A 23,755-nucleotide genomic window follows, 5' to 3' on the forward strand; every position below is an offset into this window, starting at 1 on the left:
TCACTCTACACCTCTCCATACCGTGCACATCTCTAGCCCCTTTACCTTCTGTATAACCCCATTAATTGTAGTATGTAAGCTCGTAGGAGCAGGACCCTCACCCTTACTGTTTCCATCAATTGATTACTTCATGTAAGCCAGGGGCGCACCTAAGGGCTCAGGGGCCCGGTTGCAAAAGTTCAGCTCGGGCTCCCCCCCCCCCCCTGGGCCTCCACCCCACACTCCCCTGTACCCATATCTAGATCGTGCTGCATACATGATCTGCCCCTTGGTGTAATCTTTCCAAACATGACGCATTTCCTGTACATAAAAATTTGTTTGTAGCCCCGCAGGCCACTCTCACACACACCGTTTTGTACTGCTGTTAGCGCAGTGTCCTGAGCCCCATACTAACCGCGGTACAACACCCCCAGAGATTTTAATGAGCTTACTCAAATCTGTGCTCGAACATGTTTCTATCGCTGTGATTTTTGAGAGCTGTCTGTTCTATTTTTGCGTTTTCGTGGTTTTTAACACATCTCATCACCAATCATAATGATGGGGTGCATTAAAAAGTGCTGTGACACGATGTAACCTGTGTTCGAAAACACTGCTCAAAATTCTGGTAAAAATGCCTTGATTACAAGCTGTGTTTTCTGAACATGTGTGAGAGCGGCCTCAGGGGGGGGTCATGTTTTTGTTGTACTTTATTAAGAAAAACAGAAAAAACCTGCATGCAGTATTTAAAGACCACGTATGTTATTAAGGAGCTGCAGACACTATTAAAAACTGCAAGCGGTTTAGATGCGTCTTTTTAATTGTGTGTAAAGTGTGAAATTATATACAGTAAATCCAGGAAGATGTATAACTTACACCAGAGATAGATAGATAGATATGAGATAGATAGATAGATAGATAGATAGATAGATAGATAGATATGAGATAGATATTAGATAGATAGATAGATAGATAGATAGATAGATAGATAGATAGATAGATAGATAGATAGATAGATAGGAGATAGATAGATAGGAGATAGATAAATAGATAGATATGAGATAGATAGATATGAGATAGATAGATATGAGAAAGATAGATAGATAAATATGAAATAGATAGATGGATAGATAGATATGAGATAGATAGATAGATATGAGATAGATAGATATGAGATAGATAGATAGATATGAGATAGATAGATATGATATAGATAGATAGATATGAGAAAGATAGATAGATAGATAGATAGATATGACATAGATACATAGATAGATATGGGATAGATAGATAGATAGATATGAGATAGATATTAGATAGATAGATAGATAGATAGATATGAGAAAGATAGATAGATATGACATAGATAGATACATAGATAGATATGGGATAGATAGATAGATATGAGATAGATATTAGATAGATAGATAGATAGATATGAGAAAGATAGATAGATAAATATGAAATAGATAGATGGATGGATAGATATGAGATAGATATGAGATAGATAGATAGATAGATAGATATGAGATAGATAGATATGAGATAGATAGATATGATATAGATGAGAAAGATAGATAGATAGATATGACATAGATAGATACATAGATAGATAGATATGGGATAGATAGGATATAGATAAATATTAGATAGATAGATATGACATAGATATGAGATAGATAGATACATAGATAGATATGGGATAGATAGATAGATAGATAGATAGATAGATAGATAGATAGATAGATATGGGATAGATAGGATATAGATAGATATTAGATAGATAGATATGAGAAAGATAGATAGATTGATAGATATGACATAGATATGAGATAGATAGATAGATAGATAGATAGATAGATAGATATGGGATAGATAGATAAATAGATAGATATGGGATAGATAGGATATAGATAGATATTAGATAGATAGATAGATAGATAGATATGGGATAGATAGATAAATATGGGATAGATATTAGATAGGATATAGATAGATAGATATGGGATAGATAGATAGATAGATAGATATGGGATAGATAGATAGATAGATAGATAGATAGATAGATAGATAGATAGATAGATAGGAGATAGATATGAGATAGATAGATATGAGAAAAATAGATAGATATGAGATAGATAGATAGATAGATAGATATGAGATAGATAGATATGAGATAGATAGATATGAGATAGATAGATAGATAGATAGATAGATAGATAGATATGAGATAGATAGATATGAGAGAGATACATAGATAGATATGAGATAGATAGATATGAGAAAGATAGATAGATATGAGATAGAGAGATATGAGATAGATATGAGATAGATAGATAGATATGAGATAGATAGATAGATATGATATAGATAGATAGATAGATAGATATGACATAGATAGATACATATATAGATATGGGATAGATAGGATATAGATAAATATTAGATAGATATGACATAGACATGAGATAGATAGATACATAGATAGATATGGGATAGATAGATAGATATGGGATAGGATATAGATAGATATGAGAAAGATAGATTGATAGATATGACATAGATATGAGATAGATAGATAGATATGGGATAGATAGGATATAGATAGATAGATAGATATGGGATAGATAGATAGATATGGGATAGATAGATAAATATGGGATAGATAGATATTAGATAGGATATAGATAGATAGATAGATAGATAGATAGATAGATATGGGATAGATAGATAGATATGGGATAGATAGATAGATAGATATGGGATAGATAGATATGAGATAGATAGATATGAGATAGATAGATAGATATGAGAAAGATAGATATGAGATAGATAGATAGGAGATAGATAGATAGGAGATAGATAGATAGGAGATAGATAGATATGAGAAAGATAGATATGAGATAGATAGATATGAGATAGATAGATAGATATGAGAAAGATAGATAGATATGACATAGATAGATAGATAGATAGATATGGGATAGATAGGATATAGATAAATATTAGATAGATATGACATAGATATGAGATAGATAGATACATAGATATGGGATAGATAGATAGATAGATAGATATGGGATAGATAGGATATAGATAGATATTAGATAGATAGATATGGGATAGATAGATAAATATGGGATAGATAGATATTAGATAGGATATTGATAGATAGATAGATAGATAGATAGATAGATAGATAGATAGATAGATATGGGATAGATAGATAGATAGATAGATATGGGATAGATAGATATGAGATAGATAGATATGAGATAGATAGATAGATATGAGATAGATAGATAGATAGATATGAGATAGATAGATAGATATGAGATAGATAGATAGATATGAGATAGATAGATAGATAGAAGATAGATAGATAGATAGATAGATATGAGAAAGATAGATAGATATGACATAGATAGATAGATAGATAGATAGATAGATAGATAGATAGATAGATAGATATGGGATAGATAGGATATAGATAAATATTAGATAGATATGACATAGATATGAGATAGATAGATACATAGATAGATATGGGATAGATAGATAGATATGGGATAGATAGGATATAGATAGATATTAGATAGATAGATAAATAGATATGGGATAGATAGGATATAGATAGATATTAGATAGATAGATATGGGATAGATAGATAGATATGGGATAGATAGATAAATATGGGATAGATAGATATTAGATAGGATATAGATAGATATATATGAGATAGATAGATATGGGATAGATAGATATGGGATAGATAGATATGAGATAGATAGATATGAGATAGATAGATATGAGATAGATAGATAGATATGAGATAGATATGAGATAGATAGATATGAGATAGATATGAGATAGATATGAGATAGATATGAGAAAGATAGATATGAGATAGATAGATAGGAGATAGATAGGAGATAGATAGATAGATATGAGATAGATAGATATGAGATAGATAGATAGATAGATAGATAGATATGAGATAGATAGGTAGATATATATGAGATAGATAGATAGATATGAGATAGATAGATATGAGAAAGATAGATAGATAGATAGATAGATGGATAGATATGAGATAGATAGATATGAGATAGATAGATGATAGATAGATAGATAGATAGATAGATAGATATGAGATAGATAGATATGAGATAGATAGATATGAGAAAGATAGATAGATAGATATGAGATGGATAGATAGATATGAGATAGATAGATAGATAGATAGATAGATAGATATGAGATGGATAGATAGATATGAGATAGATAGATAGATATGATATAGATAGATATGATATAGATAGATAGATATCAGAAAGATAGATAGATATTACATAGATTTGACATAGATAGATACATAGATAGATATGGGATAGATAGGATATAGATAAATATTAGATAGATAGATATGACATAGATATGAGATAGATAGATAAATAGATAGATATGGGATAGATAGATAGATAGATAGATATGAGATAGATAGGATATAGATAGATATTAGATAGATATGAGAAAGATAGATAGATTGATAGATATGACATAGATATGAGATAGATAGATAGATATGGGATAGATAGATAGATAGATATGGGATAGATAGATAAATAGATAGATATGGGATAGATAGATAGATATGGGATAGATACGATATAGATAGATAGATATGGGATAGATAGATAGATAGATATGGGATAGATAGATAAATATGGGATAGATATTAGATAGGATATAGATAGATAGATAGATATGGGATAGATAGCAAATACCAATATCTTGTATAAGGATAGAGGTGAGTGTGAGAACCAGGACAGGCAGATCAGAAAGTGTTCACGGCCTCCTAGTCACCTGTAACTGGAGGAGACTGCAAATCCCAGCATGCCTGGGATGTTAATGTGGGATATCAGAGGACATTACAGACTGGGGGCCTAAGACAGAACTACAACTCCCAGCATCCCCCGGGCTCCCACCTCTCACACAACTGCTAACAGTCTATACTAGAGGAAACGCTGAATCCATCACTTTTCTCATATTCCACATTTAGCTTATATTCTCAGTCACTGTTATAAGGACTGACATTGACTTGCAGGAATGCTACCTTCCTATAGGTGGTGCTGTAAGGTATTAATCTATCTTAACATTTGCATAAATTTCCCAGAGGATCATGGATGGTCTTATAAGTCTCCTCCCACCTTCTAAGTGTTCTCCCTAAGGAGAAATGATACCCTTCCTGACTTGCATCAAAAACCTCTCACTAGCCAAGCCAGAACCCTACTGCAAACTGATGAGGGCAAACACCCCAAAACAGTCTGTGCACGTTTATCTCTTCCTTTTGGAGAAGATTCTGTTTTTGGCTTATAATCCCAGTTATAAAGCTTGTTAAAAGGTCAGACATTCACTTGCAGGAATGCTGCTTTCCAATAGGTGGCGCTGCAGAGGCATTTTTCTCATCCTGCATTTGCATAATTCTCAACACGAACCGCACAGGAGCTCCACCCTCTCGTGTTACATGACCGTCACAGGTCCTTCAACCACAACATAGGGATCATTGTATTCCCAGCATGCTCAGCGCGTGGAGCACACAGTAAGCAGGACTGTAGTAGCGTCAGGGACTGGCAGCTGTCCTCCCGCTCCTGGCTGCACACCGCCTACCTGATTTCTAGGTTTTCCACACTCTGAGCATGCTGGGAATACAATGATGAATACGCCCATCTGCTCTCCACAGCAGAGCTCCGCCCAATCAGGTGACTGATCACATGGTGGTGACATCATCAAAGGTCCTTGCAGCTGCAGATCTGGTCCTGCTGGTAGTTCTCTCTGTTATCAGCCGTTCTCCTAGCTGTAAGGTAAGCTTCCATCACGTGTTCCTGTGTGCTGCTTGCAGCGCATTTTAGAATATAACTTTTAAATTTTAAAGGGACTGCACCCCCGGGGGTGGTGCTCCCTCTGGGGGCAATTTTTGATGCTCTAAACTATTATAACATGGCAGGCTCAGATATAGCGGCACAGTTAGCCATAAAGTAATAATTCCACATTGTTTCCACCAGAAAATAATACCGCCTTTGTGCCTCACAGGAAAATATCGTTCTCCTTTGTGTTCATTTACAGTAAAAATTCTGCCTCTGTGCCCCCATTTATGATGTAGCAACAAATAATGCCCCCTCAGACCACTGTGCCCCCCCTGCCCAAAGTAGCGGGGGTCTCAGTGTGCCCATGCTTCCCACACACACCCTAATAGTGGTTCGCTGTGCTCCTTCTCCCCCTGGATGTGTATCCCCAGCAAGTACTGAGGAAGAGGTTCATGTACCTCGAAACGCGTTTACAAGCTGCTGCTTATTAATGAACTAATATTTATTTTGGAAAAAAATATATGACGGTCATCTTTGTCTGAAGGTTGTGCCACAGTCACCCGTCAGCCCCCCAAAAAGTTTTTTTTTGATCTTTCATTTTGGCCGCCTACAGACGGGCGGAATTTCCGCCCTTGGAAGCTGCCATAGGATTGCGTTAGCAAGCGCAGTCCTGGGCAGATGGCCGCGGTTTGTTCGCACGAAATCTCACGCGGCAAACAAGCCGCGGCATGCTCTATTTCTGTGCGGGGCTCGTCACTGCCCGGCCGCCGGCACATCAAACAGCCGGAGCCGCAGGCGCGGTCTTTCTCTGTGATTCCATACATTCACCTCATGGGTAGAATGTTTCACAGGTAGGCTGCACCTCCCCGAGGAATTAAAACAAGTCGTCTCCATCCCATCCCTGCCACCCAGCTCCAGGCTCATCACTTCAGACTTGTTTTCTGTTTATATAATGTTACCTCATCTGTCACCCCTCCTGCCGGTCACCACACTTATATATCTTGTGTGACTGACTGGATAATGGAGTGATGTACTAATAATGGTCACCATGAGGTGAACTACAGCACTGTGACAAGTGACCTGTTACCTCATCTGTCACCCCTCCTGCCGGTCACCACACTTATATATCTTGTGTGACTGACTGGATAATGGAGTGATGCACTAATAATGGTCACCATGAGGTGCACTACAGCACTGTGACAAGTGACCTGTTACCTCATCTGTCACCCCTCCTGCCGGTCACCACACTTATATATCTTGTGTGACTGACTGGATAATGGAGTGATGTACTAATAATGGTCACCATGAGGTGAACTACAGCACTGTGACAAGTGACCTGTTACCTCATCTGTCACCCCTCCTGCCGGTCACCACACTTATATATCTTGTGTGACTGACTGGATAATGGAGTGATGTACTAATAATGGTCACCATGAGGTGAACTACAGCACCGTGACAAGTGACCTGTTACCTCATCTGTCACCCCTCCTGCCGGTCACCACACTTATATATCTTGTGTGACTGACTGGATAATGGAGTGATGTACTAATAATGGTCACCGTGAGGTGAACTACAGCACTGTGACAAGTGACCTGTTACCTCATCTGTCACCCCTCCTGCCGGTCACCACACTTATATATCTTGTGTGACTGACTGGATAATGGAGTGATGTACTAATAATGGACACCGTGAGGGGAACTACAGCACTGTGACAAGTGACCTGTTACCTCATCTGTCACCCCTCCTGCCGGTCACCACACTTATATATCTTGTGTGACTGACTGCATAATGGAGTGATGCACTAATAATGGTCACCATGAGGTGAACTACAGCACTGTGACAAGTGACCTGTTACCTCATCTGTCACCCCTCCTGCCGGTCACCACACTTATATATCTTGTGTGACTGACTGGATAATGGAGTGATGCACTAATAATGGCCACCATGAGGGGGACTACAGCACTGTGACAAGTGACCTGTTACCTCATCTGTCACCCCTCCTGCCGGTCACCACACTTATATATCTTGTGTGACTGACTGGATAATGGAGTGATGCACTAATAATGGTCACCATGAGGAGAACTACAGCACTGTGACAAGTGAACTGTTACCTCATCTGTCACCCCTCCTGCCGGTCACCACACTTATATATCTTGTTGCGTGACTGACTGGATAATGGAGTGATGCACTAATAATGGCCACCATGAGGTGAACTACAGCACTGTGACAAGTGACCTGTTACCTCATCTGTCACCCCTCCTGCCGGTCACCACACATATATCTTGTGTGACTGACTGGATAATGGATAATGGAGTGATGCACTAATAATGGCCACCATGAGGGGAACTACAGCACTGTGACAAGTGACCTGTTACCTCATCTGTCACCCCTCCTGCCGGTCACCACACTTATATATCTTGTGTGACTGACTGGATAATGGAGTGATGTACTAATAATGGTCACCATGAGGAGAACTACAGCACTGTGACAAGTGACCTGTTACCTCATCTGTCATCCCTCCTGCCGGTCACCACACTTATATATCTTGTGTGACTGACTGGATAATGGAGCGATGTACTAATAATGGCCACCATGAGGTGAACTACAGCACTGTGACAAGTGAGCTGTTACCTCATCTGTCACCCCTCCTGCCGGTCACCACACTTATATATCTTGTGTGACTGACTGGATAATGGAGTGATGTACTAATAATGGCCACCTTGAGGGGAACTACAGCAGTGTGACAAGTGACCTGTTACCTCATCTGTCACCCCTCCTGCCGGTCACCACACTTATATATCTTGTGTGACTGACTGGATAATGGAGTGATGTACTAATAATGGTCACCATGAGGAGAACTACAGCACTGTGACAAGTGACCTGTTCCCTCATCTGTCACCCCTCCTACCGGTCACCACACTTATATATCTTGTGTCACTGACTGGATAATGGGGTGATGTAATAATAATGGCCACCGTGAGGTGAACTACAGCACTGTGACAAGTGACCTGTTACCTCATCTGTCACCCCTCCTGCCGGTCACCACACTTATATATCTTGTGTGACTGACTGGATAATGGAGTGATGTACTAATAATGGCCACCATGAGGTGAACTACAGCACTGTGACAAGTGACCTGTTACCTCATCTGTCACCCCTCCTGCCGGTCACCACACTTATATATCTTGTGTGACTGACTGGATAATGGAGTGATGTACTAATAATGGCCACCTTGAGGGGAACTACAGCACTGTGACAAGTGACCTGTTACCTCATCTGTCACCCCTCCTGCCGGTCACCACACTTATATATCTTGTGTGACTGACTGGATAATGGAGTGATGTACTAATAATGGTCACCATGAGAACTACAGCACTGTGACAAGTGACCTGTTACCTCATCTGTCACCCCTCCTGCCGGTCACCACACTTATATATCTTGTTGTGTGACTGACTGGATAATGGGGTGATGCACTAATAATGGTCACCATGAGGAGAACTACAGCACTGTGACAAGTAACCTGTTACCTCATCTGTCACCCCTCCTGCCGGTCACCACACTTATATATCTTGTGTGACTGACTGGATAATGGGGTGATGTACTAATAATGGTCACCATGAGAACTACAGCACTGTGACAAGTGACCTGTTACCTCATCTGTCACCCCTCCTGCCGGTCACCACACTTATATATCTTGTTGTGTGACTGGATAATGGAGTGATGTACTAATAATGGTCACCATGAGGAGAACTACAGCACTGTGACAAGTGACCTGTTACCTCATCTGTCACCCCTCCTGCCGGTCACCACACTTATATATCTTGCTGTGTGACTGACTGGATAATGGAATGATGTACTGATAATGGCCACCATGAGGGGAACTACAGCACTGTGACAAGTGACCTGTTACCTCATCTGTCACCCCTCCTGCCGGTCACCACACTTATATATCTTGCTGTGTGACTGACTGGATAATGGAATGATGTACTGATAATGGCCACCATGAGGGGAACTACAGCACTGTGACAAGTGACCTGTTACCTCATCTGTCACCCCTCCTGCCGGTCACCACACTTATATATCTTGCTGTGTGACTGACTGGATAATGGAATGATGTACTGATAATGGCCACCATGAGGGGAACTACAGCACTGTGACAAGTGACCTGTTCCCTCATCTGTCACCCCTCCTGCCGGTCACCACACTTATATATCTTGTGTGACTGACTGGATAATGGAGTGATGCACTAATAATGGCCACCATGAGGGGAACTACAGCACCGTGACAAGTGACCTGTTACCTCATCTGTCACCCCTCCTGCCGGTCACCACACTTATATATCTTGTGTGACTGACTGGATAATGGAGTGATGCACTAATAATGGCCACCATGAGGTGAACTACAGCACTGTGACAAGTGACCTGTTACCTCATCTGTCACCCCTCCTGCCGGTCACCACACTTATATATCTTGTGTGACTGACTGGATAATGGAGTGATGCACTAATAATGGCCACCATGAGATGAACTACAGCACTGTGACAAGTGACCTGTTACCTCATCTGTCACCCCTCCTGCCGGTCACCACACTTATATATCTTGTGTGACTGACTGGATAATGGAGTGATGCACTAATAATGGTCACCGTGAGGAAAACTACAGCACTGTGACAAGTGACCTGTTACCTCATCTGTCACCCCTCCTGCCGGTCACCACACTTATATATCTTGTGTGACTGACTGGATAATGGGGTGATGCACTAATAATGGCCACCATGAGGAGAACTACAGCACTGTGACAAGTGACCTGTTACCTCATCTGTCACCCCTCCTGCCGGTCACCACACTTATATATCTTGTGTGACTGACTGGATAATGGAGTGATGCACTAATAATGGCCACCGTGAGGGGAACTACAGCACTGTGACAAGTGACCTGTTACCTCATCTGTCACCCCTCCTGCCGGTCACCACACTTATATATCTTGTGTGACTGACTGGATAATGGAGTGATGCACTAATAATGGCCACCATGAGGGGGAACTACAGCACTGTGACAAGTGACCTGTTACCTCATCTGTCACCCCTCCTGCCGGTCACCACACTTATATATCTTGTGTGACTGACTGGATAATGGAGTGATGCACTAATAATGGCCACCATGAGATGAACTACAGCACTGTGACAAGTGACCTGTTACCTCATCTGTCACCCCTCCTGCCGGTCACCACACTTATATATCTTGTGTGACTGACTGGATAATGGAGTGATGCACTAATAATGGTCACCGTGAGGAAAACTACAGCACTGTGACAAGTGACCTGTTACCTCATCTGTCACCCCTCCTGCCGGTCACCACACTTATATATCTTGTGTGACTGACTGGATAATGGGGTGATGCACTAATAATGGCCACCATGAGGAGAACTACAGCACTGTGACAAGTGACCTGTTACCTCATCTGTCACCCCTCCTGCCGGTCACCACACTTATATATCTTGTGTGACTGACTGGATAATGGGGTGATGCACTAATAATGGCCACCGTGAGGGGAACTACAGCACTGTGACAAGTGACCTGTTACCTCATCTGTCACCCCCCCTGCCGGTCACCACACTTATATATCTTGTGTGACTGACTGGATAATGGAGTGATGTAATAATAATGGTCACCATGAGGTGAACTACAGCACTGTGACAAGTGACCTGTTACCTCATCTGTCACCCCTCCTGCCGGTCACCACACTTATATATCTTGTGTGACTGACTGGATAATGGAGTGATGCACTAATAATGGCCACCATGAGGGGGAACTACAGCAGTGTGACAAGTGACCTGTTACCTCATCTGTCACCCCTCCTGCCGGTCACCACACTTATATATCTTGTGTGACTGACTGGATAATGGAGTGATGTACTAATAATGGTCACCATGAGGTGAACTACAGCACCGTGACAAGTGACCTGTTACCTCATCTGTCACCCCTCCTGCCGGTCACCACACTTATATATCTTGTGTGACTGACTGGATAATGGAGTGATGCACTAATAATGGCCACCGTGAGGTGAACTACAGCAGTATAAATCAGTGCTCCACACCCCTCATGTTCACATATACACATTTCAGGTGTACTAATCGTTCTTCGTCCCTGTACAACTACACACGCACAACCCGTGTATTTAAAATACGCCCCATCCAATCAGACATGTCAGAAATAATCACATGACAAAAACGTCATTGTAGGAGGTCCCCAAAAGAAACAGGAATTTGTTTTAATAAAAATAATCTAAGTACTTGTGCATCTTACAACCTCCTTCTCCTTCCCAGCCGCTCCATTTGAAACAGTACGTTTGTCCAAATGTGTTTTCCACCCCTCAAAGTATATTTTAAACCCGTCGTTTTTAATGTATTTTAGGGCAAACTCACGCATGAGTTCATAAAACGCCACATTCAAAATGCCTCTTAGCTAAAGAGATAGCGCCTACTATCTCCACCCTGAGCAGAACCCGTGAGTCCGTGTAACACTGGTAATGGGGAGAGCAAAAGCCCCATTGATTTGCCTTGTGGTAATCAGACATGCGATTTTTCGCCATTGTTTAAAAACGCTATACCCAGTGAATACACAGTTTCAGTACGAGAAAACACTGTGTATTGCACAGACCGAAACTGCATACGCCTTTGTAAATAAGCCTTAACTCTTTCAATTCCATATATTAATGAAGAAAAAAATCCACGTGGAAATTCTGCGGCATTTATAGTAGCAGCAAAGCAGATGAGATTTTGAAAATTTCATCCACCAGCTGCAGAAACAACCTGCACAAAACCCGTGCCAGAATTGACGTGCAGAAAAACACCTTTAGGCCTCATGTCCACAGGGAAAATCAGGCCCGCTACGGATTCTCTATGGAGAATCTGTAGCGGGTCCCTTCTGCCCCGCGGACATGAGGGCTGAAAATAAGAATAAACTCACCTGCTGAGGGCCGTGTGTGTCTTCCCTTCTTCGCGGCCGAATCTTTTTTCTTCGGCCCGGCGGATGCGCGCGGCACGCCGGCTGTGTGCCGCGCTCATGCGACGGGCACATCCGCCGGGCCGAAGAAAGAAGTTTCCGGCCGCGAAGGAAGGAAGACCTGCATCGCCCAGAGCAGGTGAGTTTAATTCAGTCGCGGGTCTCCTGCGAATCGGACGGCTTCCATAGGCTTCAATAGAAGCCTGCGGGAGCCATCCCCGCGGGAGACCCGCACCTAAATGGAGCATGTCCGTATTTTTTCCTGCACACGGGACCCGCGCCTGCAGGGAAAAATGACATCCGCAGGTATTTAACTACCGGCGGGTGTCTAATGCATCCCTATGGGGCGCGGATCCACGTGCAGGAAAAACGCTGCTGATTTAAATTGTTAATTTGCCCGTGGACATGAGGCCTTAATGAGGTTAACACCATCCCACACCCTCAGATGCCGGCATATACGCCAAAACGTATGTCGGGGCTGATGCCATGGTGTGAGGCACCCCAGATAACTGAACTAAATATTTCTCCCGTATTATATTTTTGCACGTGTATTATACTTTTTTTTATAATATAAGCTACTTTATTAATTTGCTCTTGCATTGATATTCTATGTATGACCTTTAGTAGGTAATATATTGATTGATGTGTTTGTTTTGGGATTCTTCACCTGTGGCTCAATATTTTTCCTACGGTGATTGATCTTTAGTTTTTTTTAATGTGTTTTCAGTAAAATATTATTTTAATTTGGCATTTTTATGCACATTTTTGTTGTTGCTGATTAATATTTATGTGGCCATACAAGTATACTAGTTTGCCTCTTTACCTTCTTTCTTCATACAGTTTCCTACAGTACTACAACCTACAGTTCATCTGTTTTCTAATTTTCTCATCAAATAGGCCCTTTTATGAATGACCTACCAAGGATGGACAAGAACAGGAAGGAGATCACCAGAAGAATATTAGACTTCACCTTAGAGATCATCTGCCTGCTTACTGGAGAGGTGAATTTTTCTACATTTCTATCCTCTTTATTGTAGTATTTACCAAGTCATCAGGAAGGGGAATCCTTAATGGGGAGTAATAGGAAGAGCCCAGTGTCCTGTATAAGGAAATGAAGAAACTGCTGAGAGACGGCGCTCCACCCACTGCAATATAATTGTGGTACAATAAATAAAAGGATGGGACTTACCCGGTGTAGGTGGGTGGGCCTCAAAAGAGAACCCTCCACCTAGCACCTCCACGTCCTGGTAGGCGTTATATATATAATGCAGTCTCCTCTCTCCAGTCCGGAAATAAGGAAGCGATGCAAAAAGAGCAGGCAGGGATCTGTCACATCCCTGGGTGGGGATGCGACTGAGTATAAATGAATATAGGAAAAAACAAAAATCGTCTTTATTTCATTATGCTGTGAACTATATTTTGTAATAAACCTGGTCCTCAGGGATCTGTTTTCTTGTATCTCTTCCCTACTCTTTCTTTTACCACTATTTTCTGATATTGCACACACCCGTTTATAGGCCCCCTCTATTAGTCCAAGAAAAGAAAAAAGAGGGGGAGAAGATCAAGAGGGACATGAAAAAACTGGGAAAAAGGGCGCGTATAGATGTGGCAAAAAGAGATGCAAGAGTTGCCTGCATATTACCCATGAAACCAAGGAAATAATAACCCAGGAGGATGAAAAAATTCAGATTAGACAACATCTTACATGCAGGTCCAAGAATGTTGTATATTTATTGGAATGTCCATGCTACAAAAAATACGTTGGAAGAACTCTGAATATGTTGAGAGCGAGGGTCTCAAGACATAAAAGTAACATAAAAAAGGGGTTTATGCAACATAGCATCTCCAGGCATTTTAAAATTTACCACGATAGTGATCCATCAGGCCTGAAGGTCACCCCATTAGAAAGCATCCCTTTACGGTCCGTTAGAAATTTACGAATCAAAGAGATGTATTGGATATACAAATTAAATACACTCACTCCACATGGCCCAAATGAGGTTTTGGAGAAATTCTAATGGGGGTTCTATATCTACCCAATTTATTCTATAATTCTTTTACTCTTCAGGGAGTCAGTATATATACACATTAAGATTTACATTCAGGGGTATAGATTTAAATATAGTGGTGGAAATGTGCTTATGGAGTATTCATTGTTTGTTTTTTTAATGTTTGTGGTTTAATGATAGCATATATAAATTTTATAAGATTGCAGATTATATATCATAAATTGTACTATTTATTGATTTTTTATGTAGTAGTATTGTATGTAATAGAGATAGAAGGCAGAATAATGAGGTTTACAGCACTATACACGATAAGTGTTGTTATGGTAATGTAATTTTTCTTTTAAAGAATTTTAGATAATTCTAAGAATGACGATGAGATGTTTTATAATCTTGTAAATTTATATGGTTACATGATTCATATATGGGTTTGCCTCATAAATTGGTCACAGCGTGACATATAAGGATATATCCGCTCAGCTTTGGATGATAGCGTTCCATTACCATGGTAACGCACCTTCCATACAAAGGTTTCAATGACCTACGCTGAGCGTAATGACGGCATGACGCTGAGTAATCATGTGACTATTATAGTCACATGATCGGCACAGCGAGACGTCATACCATGGAGAGTTGTATATGGGGAGTGAACCCGGAAGTAATGTACATGAACCGGAAGTCCTCCACGAGCCCTCCGCTGCGCCGGAAGCCGTGACACGGCGTCTCGGTCCTTCTGAGTAGAGAATAGGCAACAGTTGTTACATAGGTAAGGTGGGCTGTATGACAGTATATAAGGTTAGTAACTGTTTTATATGTCACTTGAAAAAGTCGCTGTTATGCGACGAAACGCGTCGGACATTTCTTCAATAAAAGTAACTGTATGTTTTGATACTTAAAGAGCCTTTCATTGATTTAGCTGCTAAGGCTCTTTTCCTTCTTTTGGAGCGCTGGATCTTTTTTGTTTTTGTTTTTTCCTATATTCAGTGTCCTGTATAAGAGCGGCCACGTGACCTGCATAAAATATGAAGATTTGCCACCAATACGGTCAGTTATGTTTCTCGGCCATATCATTGTGGCACACAGCTAAAGACCTTGGGAATAGCTCATGGCACTAGGAGGTGGACACTAAGCAGAGAAAATGTTAGCTTCTCCTACTAGCTATACCCTCTTGCATGTACCATTCTAACTAGTTTTAGCTTAGTGTCTGTAGGAGGCATACCTGGCTCTTGCCAGTCTTCATCTACCTCTTGGATTCAGGCCTACCATGGTCTCTTACCATAGTAGACATTGGAAGAGAGCTAAATCCTCCCATTCAAGGCAATCATCTAGATCTCCTACATCATCATCCCATTCAGTTTTTCATAGCCTGAGATTGCAATCTCCCTCTACAGATGTTAGAGGGCAAACTCTCTGAGTCCACTTCTGATTTGGATAAAATTTTCACTACACTCGATTACCTGATAGCTACCATAAGGGATACCTTTCAAGTCACAGATCAGATTCCTACTACATGAATGGTGTATTCAAAACACATTAACAATTCCCATGTGCAGAGGGTTTTTAAAAAACTGACGCGTTTCAGCTGTTATGCAGCCTTACTCATAGCATGGCGTCACAATAGAAATCAAGGTCTTAAATACTAGAGAAGGATATGACATGTTAAAGTTGTCCACCCCTCCTCCAGGTATACTAATCATGAGTGCTGACATTGGTCTCCAGATTAACCCCTTGAGTGGCACGCCCGGAAATTTTCCGGGACGAGCTCCACTGCTCAAAGCAACATAGCCCGGAAGATTTTCGGGCTATGTATCACTATGGGAGCTGCAGAGCACAATGCCACAAGCTGTGACATTGTGCTCTGCCTGCACAGACCCACAGAGAACAAAGCAAGGGCTTTAAAAAACCAGCAGAAGATATTGCCGATATGCCGGCAATCTCCTGCTTTGTTTACAGGTTGCCATAGAGACCGCCGATGGTCTCTGTGGCAGGGAGAGCTTGGTGCTTGGCTGTCAGAGTACAGCTAGGTACTAGCTCTTACAGCAGAGATCAGAGAAAACCTCCGATCTCTGCTGGGTTAACCCTTTACATGCTGCAGTCTATGTGACTGCAGCATGTAAAGGGCTGTCACTGCAGCATGTAAAGGGCTGTCACCATCGGACCCCCGGAATCTAATCAGGGGGTCCTGATGGGTCCCTGTGAAAGTCCGCTAAAGGGACAAAAATAAATAAAAATTAAAAAAAAAAAAAGTTAAAAATTTATAAAAAAAATAATAAAAACACTTGTCTCCCTTTACTTTGTAAAAAATCAAAAATACAATCACACATGTGGTATCCATGCGTCGTAATGACCCAGAGAAGGAAGTTAATACATTATTTAACCCCTTAATGACATGGCCCCTTTTTTTCTTTTTTCCCCATTTCTTTTTTTCCTCCCCCGTTTAAAAAAATCACAACTTGTCCCGCAAAAAACAAGCCCTCATATGGCCATGTCAATGGAAAAATGAAAAAGTTATGTCTCTTGACGCAACTGCAAAACTAGTTGAAATTCAATGATTAGACCATTTTAAAAAACCTGCCCTGGTGGGCACGACAGGGTGGTAGGAAACCCGCCACTCAAGGGGTTAAACCACTGAATGAGTATTAGCTGTTAAACACATTCCACAGATGTGAGGGAACGCACGCCCCTGGTGTAGAGCACATACTAATAAAGACATTTCTATCAGTCATAGAGCATGACAATAGTGACATGTTTGGCAATACAGACAATATATAGTTTGGATATTTGTCAAAAAAGATTATTATGGTCATGTGTCCAGCAATATGAACGACCAAGAAGACAGCTTTAACATGTCATATCCTTCTGTACTATTGTGACAAAAAGACCTTAATTTCTATTGTGATGCCATGCTATGATTAAGGCTGCATAAGAGCTGAAACGCGTCAGCTTGTTTTTTTAATCCTTGTGCACATGGGAATTTTTAATGTGTTTTCAATAAAGAAGTAATTTTTTTAAAAAGAATATTGGTGCTGGATCAAATCTTTACATTACTCACCACAGATGCCAGCCTTTCCGTTTGGGGGGTACTCTGAAGTCTCTCTCGGTGCAAGGAGCTTAGTCCAAAGAGGAGACCAAACTGAACTAAAAATGCGACAGCAGCAGGACTCTCAGCACCAAGGTCGTGGAAGAAGCAACAAAGATCTTGAAGTGGACCAAAGACAATCTTCCAGCGCTTTCGGCACTCCACATACTAGGTGTGGACAACTGGATAGCCCAGTTTCTTAGCAGAGTGAAGTCAATACAGGAGAATGGGAACTACATCCCAAAGTCCTACGGGAACGTTGTCGAAGGTCGGGTCATCTGGATGTTGACCTCATGGCACCCAGAATTAGTTGCAAGCTACCAATCTTTTGTGGCCTGGTCTCAGGACCCTCAAGCTCGATCAGTGGACCCGCCAGTAGTTCCTACTACTTTTCTTAAACAACATCTTTCAGATGCTCAGATCCTATGTTTGTGATTCCTGATGGTTCCATGTTACGGCGCATTTTACTTGAGCAATGGTTGCCTCGTGGGCGATACACAACAGGGCTTCTACTATCCAGGTGTGGACCTCTTTGCACACCTGCTATATGGACCTCTTTGCACACCTTTTCAAAGTTTTACCCAGTGCATACTTTTGCATTTGTGGACGCCTCACTCAGTTGAAGAGTTTTACAAATGGCTGTAAACTGACCGCATGCACCCATCTATAATTTCCCCAACTTTGAGGAACTGCTCTGGAACATCCCAAGGTCTTCAGCTGTGTCCCCCAATGGTATGGATGAGAAAGCAAGATGTTTGTACTTGCCATAAAATCTCTTTCTTGTCTTATTCATTGGGGGACACAGCACCCAACTATGCTGTTAATGACTATTTTTACTGATATTTTCCTTCTTGTTGGAGAGTATTCTTTGCAGTTGCAGTTGATGCTACAGCAAGCTTCGTTTTTTTTTTTTAATAATGTTGTTGTCATGTTGACTGTTAATTGTGCATCCTACTTGGCTGCTCCTACTGCTTACATATAAACTAGTTAGAATGGTGCCTGCAGGAGGGGTAGAGCTAGTAGGAGGAGCTAACACTTTTTCTGCTTTGCGTCCGCCTCTTAGTGGCAGTAGCTATACCTAAGGTCTTCAGCTGTGTCCCCCAAAGAATGAAATGAGAAAAATATTTTACAGTAAGTACAAAAATCCGATCATGTAACCAATGTACGGAATAATGACCATGATAAGGAGGCAGGTTATAACCAAGATGAGAGGGACAGAAATATTATGTCATAAGTGAGACCCAGTGCCATAGCACCGGATACAGCAAGGACCCAGGAGAGGTGAATATAAGATGCTTTGTTATTTTTTTCACATGGGCAGCCTGTTTAGATAAAAACTTACTAAGTCGGACAACCTTTTTAAAATTAGGAGTTCAAAAGGGGCCTGGACATCTTAGAACTATTACAGGTTATCATTACTAGAGATAGGTCGCTGATTCCAGGATTTATTCTTAATGACAAATTTGGAGTCTGGAAGTAATTTTTTCCTAGAATGAAGAAAATTTACTTTTGGTCTTCATAAATTTTTTTGTCTTCCTCTGGATTTACATGGCAGGAGAATTGGCTGAACTGGATAGACTTGTGTCTTTTTTTCCAGCCATACAGCAGGCAGGTTCCAGATTATTCCCTCTTTCATAAAAGTAATACTTGATTTTATGGCTGCTGTACATTTCTTCTAAGATGGTAGGATGAGTATAGAATTTAGGAGATGAGGTCTCCAGGAGGATCTGGAGTAACCTGATAGAGTTCTTCCACAATGTGAGGGCAGCAGTGGTATTTCCTAGTTTGCAGTGTAATGAGGGCAGTTTGGGTGGACGGGGGGCAGATTGTAATCCTCCAGAAAGGGGGATGTGACGTCACTTATTATTGTGTACATGATGATATTTCTCAGTGTCTCTCCATACACAGGATTACACAATAGTGAAGAAGACATCGGGGGACGGTGTGACTCCCATCATCCATCTCCAGGAGTCAGGAGGATGGAGCAGGAGTCATTTCCCCATCACAGAGCCTCCCTCTCCGATACATGAGCAGAAGATCCTAGAGCTCACCAACAAGATGATGGAGCTGCTGACCGGAGAGGTGATGCTGCGGGGGATGGGGGACATTATACAGTAACAGGAGGGGTCTGGGTGATGACCGGATATTGTGTTGTCAGGTTCCTATAAGGTGTCAGGATGTGGCTGTCTATTTCTCCATGGAGGAGTGGGAGTATATAGGAGGACAGAAGGATTTGTACGAGGAGGTCATGATGGAGGATCACCAGACCCTTACATCACAAGGTAAGGAGGATTGTATACAGTTGCAATGAAAAGTAAGGGAACATTTCAAAATTCCAGATTTCTGCACTGATTGGTAAGTATCTGTATCTAAGTCACAATTTTAGACAAACACAAGGGTGTCTTCTGGTGCTGACACCATAAAAAACATGTGGAAAAAACATTCTCCGTAAATCTAATCCTATCTGGCACTCAGTACAACGGCTGAGAACGGACTTGACCCTGAACTAGGATGGGCTAAGTAACCCTCACCTGGAGGTAACCCTGAAGGTGGGGAGGTCCAGGCCGCCTTGCCCATCCCTAACTCCTAGTTGCCCCTACCTACCTGGTGAATACAGAAACCAAGGGTCAGTTGCTCCGAGCTGAGCAGTTATGGAGGAGGGAAGAGTGGATGTGTAGTGAAAGCAGAACATGATCCTATACAGCGGTAACAGACACAGGAGACGGACAACGGACAAGTAGCACAGACAGAAAGCTGGATAAAAACGGAAACACAATACCATCCAGCAAAAGCATGCACAAAGAACTGGATGCAACCAGGATAGCTGCAGCAGCAGCTCACATGCAGTCATGCAAGGAATAACACAACACCACTAAGCATTCTGAGAAAGGTCTGGGAAGGTTAGAGAGGAGGATAATTGCAAATCACCATCAGCTAGGTGGAGAAGCCAGACACAGTAACCCTGTGGATGCTGGAAGAGGCAGACTCAGAAGTCAGGACGGCGCCTTTGTCTGTTAGACCTAACAGTAACTAGGGTTAAGTAATGTTGGCTCACTGTGTGGCCTTCAGGTTAACGACTCATTTAGATATTTAGAAATCCAAGTTTCTTCTAACTTTTTAAGTGCTCTGTTGACCATAATGTATACCCTTTAATATATAATTTCTAAAAAAAATTCAAGATTTGGGAGTGACTACCACTTTCAGTGGCTGGTCGTATCAACCTAATAATGATAGTGCTACCTAAATGCATCTATATTTTACAACATACCTGTTACGTTCGTGTAAGCAAGTGAGCATTGGGCCAACACAAAAGTTACCAAGGATAGGGAACATCAGGTGAAACAACCACCGATTAACACCTCTCCCTATCTTCTACAAAGGAAGATGAGCAAGGATCTACCTCAGCGGGGACATCGCCCTAATAAAGGGCGACCTAGCTGTCTCCAGATCTGGGCCCTTGCTGCCCCTGGGAACACACTCACCCAGGCTAGGACGCATACACATGCTACCACCAACATGGACAACTGCACGGGATAAGAAGACACACAGAGCCATAATCACACCATACAGCAGCCAATACGCAAACACTAGTAGCATATTTTAATGCTATAAATGCCAGGTATTTGTTGACATTTTGACCAAAATATGGAAACTAGTGGGCCACGTCATTCTTTTGGCTATACTGCTAGCCCCTACACTAACCAGGAGTCCAGCGACATAACCAAACAAACACAAACCTTTCTTGCAGCCACCACACATAGAACCTGCTCACACCACACACAGTGAGAGAATGCAAACAGAGAAAGCTGACCACACCCACACCTGGGAAGGCAGCTGACTCCACCCACACCTGGGAAGACAGCTGACTCCACCCACACCTGGGAAGACAGCTGACTCCACCCACACCTGGGAAGGCAGCTGACTCCACCCACACCTGGGAAGACAGCTGACTCCACCCACACCTGGGAAGGCAGCTGACTCCACCCACACCTGGGAAGGCAGCTGACTCCACCCACACCTGGGAAGGCAGCTGACTCCACCCACACCTGGGAAGACAGCTTTTATGTGTACTGACCTAGAGTGATTGGCTGACACACACACACCCAGTCAGCACAATCCCCCACACCTGAGCAGGAGAACTCCAGAGAACCTGTAGAACCACAGATCTCAGGAAACAGACATGACACTACCTCAACGCTGTTACCATGCTGTTTTTTTGTGTGTTTTTTTTTTAGGTCAATGGACTCTATTATGGCTTTCTTTATTTGAGGTAGTTTCCGTCCTAAGCTACGAATCTCTACCCTTCAAAGACCAAGACAAGCCTTGAGGGGTGTGCTTCCGGACCTGTTTGTATACTATGTGGCTAGTCAACTTATTAAATTGAGTTGTCGGCTTGGAGATGATTGTCTCTCTACTTGAAAGGCTCATTTGGCGCATTTCTTAAAAATTCTTAGCTTGTGGGCGGTATTGGAAACCTGGTAAACTGCTTTCTATACATAAACTGGCTTCACCGATTTGGAGACGATCCAAGTTAATCTGTAAATACTGATTGTAAGAAAAGGAGACAGCCTTAGGGTATACCTGGCTAAACAAACAATTTCCAAGAAAATTGCCAGAGGCAAGAGGATAGCCTAAATCTGTAAATGCACTGATATAGTGGCTGATACGCCCCTGTGGCATACATCTGGACTCTCGGAGTTGTACTCCTTGCATTACACACACGTATGGGAACAGTATGGTATATGGACATTGAGAGACTTATATGTATTCAATACCCTAGAATACAGAACCTCTGGCACTTCCATGTATACCAGAATTAAAACAGTATTTTATTTAGACCTCATGGTTAAAAAAACATCTTCCGAAAAAGTTTTTTGCGCTTACATGTTTCGAACAGAGTTCTTTTTCATTGCTTATTCAATCCAGCAATGTCTGAGTCCCTTGCTCCTGCTGAAAATGTGACTCTTAGGAAGGAGTGAAGGCTGAGTCTCTGTATGGAGCAGCAGCTCCGAGCTGGGGATCTCATTGTGGGGCTGACTGTATAATGTTGGTATAGAAGTGAAGGTGCTGAGAGCAGTGTGTGATATATAGATATACAGGGCCTCGTGTAGTCATCACTGTGTGCTTGTGTCCCCACAGATGGAGCCAGTAGGAGAGATTCCCCGGAGAGATGTCCCCGTCCGCTGTATTCCCAGGACTGTCCAGAGGAAGTCCCCGATGTCGCAGATGGAGCCAGTAGGAGAAATTCCCCGGAGAGATGTCCCCATCCTCTGTATTCCCAGGGCTGTCCAGATGAAGAGCCCAATGTCGAAGATAGAGCCAGTAGGAGAAATCCCCCGAAGAGATGTCCCCATCCTCTGTATTCCCAGAACTTTCCAGAGGAAGATCCCAATGTACCAGAAAACCATCAGGTAGATGATGCTCAGCCCTGTACCAGATCTATATAGGGGGGATAGTGCAGTCATAGATTTTGGGGGTCTGTTCTGGTGGTCTGTTAGATTTCCCTCCTCTCTACTGTATTGTACTAAATTATTACATATGATTAATCAGGGGGAAGATCTGACTGGTATTAAAGTGAAGGTAGAAGAAGAGCGGATGATGGACGATCACCCGTCTATGAGAGACGTGAAGGAGGAGATTCCAGTAGATGTTACCCCAGGTATGTAATAATGAATGGAGAAAGTGAATTTCAAGGTGTGGCCCAGGTTGGTACTGCAAGCTGAGTAGCATTTACTTTTATAGGACTAAGCATGCAGTACCAACCTGGGCCACTGTGCACTGTGCAGAGCCGTTTCTTTCTGCAACAAAGAATTAGATGTGGGGCA

General features: G+C 41.9%; 1 protein-coding gene across 1 annotated transcript in view; it reads left to right on the plus strand.

Annotated features, from left to right (window-relative positions):
• Positions 1-23,755, plus strand: part of LOC136578557 (zinc finger protein 271-like) — a 53,997-nt gene that overhangs the window by 25,058 nt on the left and 5,184 nt on the right. The window contains exon 5 of the mRNA XM_066578692.1: positions 243-245. Within this exon, the coding sequence (XP_066434789.1) occupies positions 243-245 (3 nt within the window). The remainder of the gene's footprint in view (positions 1-242; positions 246-23,755) is intronic.

This window comes from Eleutherodactylus coqui, chromosome 9, assembly GCF_035609145.1.
Source record: "Eleutherodactylus coqui strain aEleCoq1 chromosome 9, aEleCoq1.hap1, whole genome shotgun sequence".
Taxonomy (NCBI): Eukaryota; Metazoa; Chordata; class Amphibia; order Anura; family Eleutherodactylidae; genus Eleutherodactylus; species Eleutherodactylus coqui.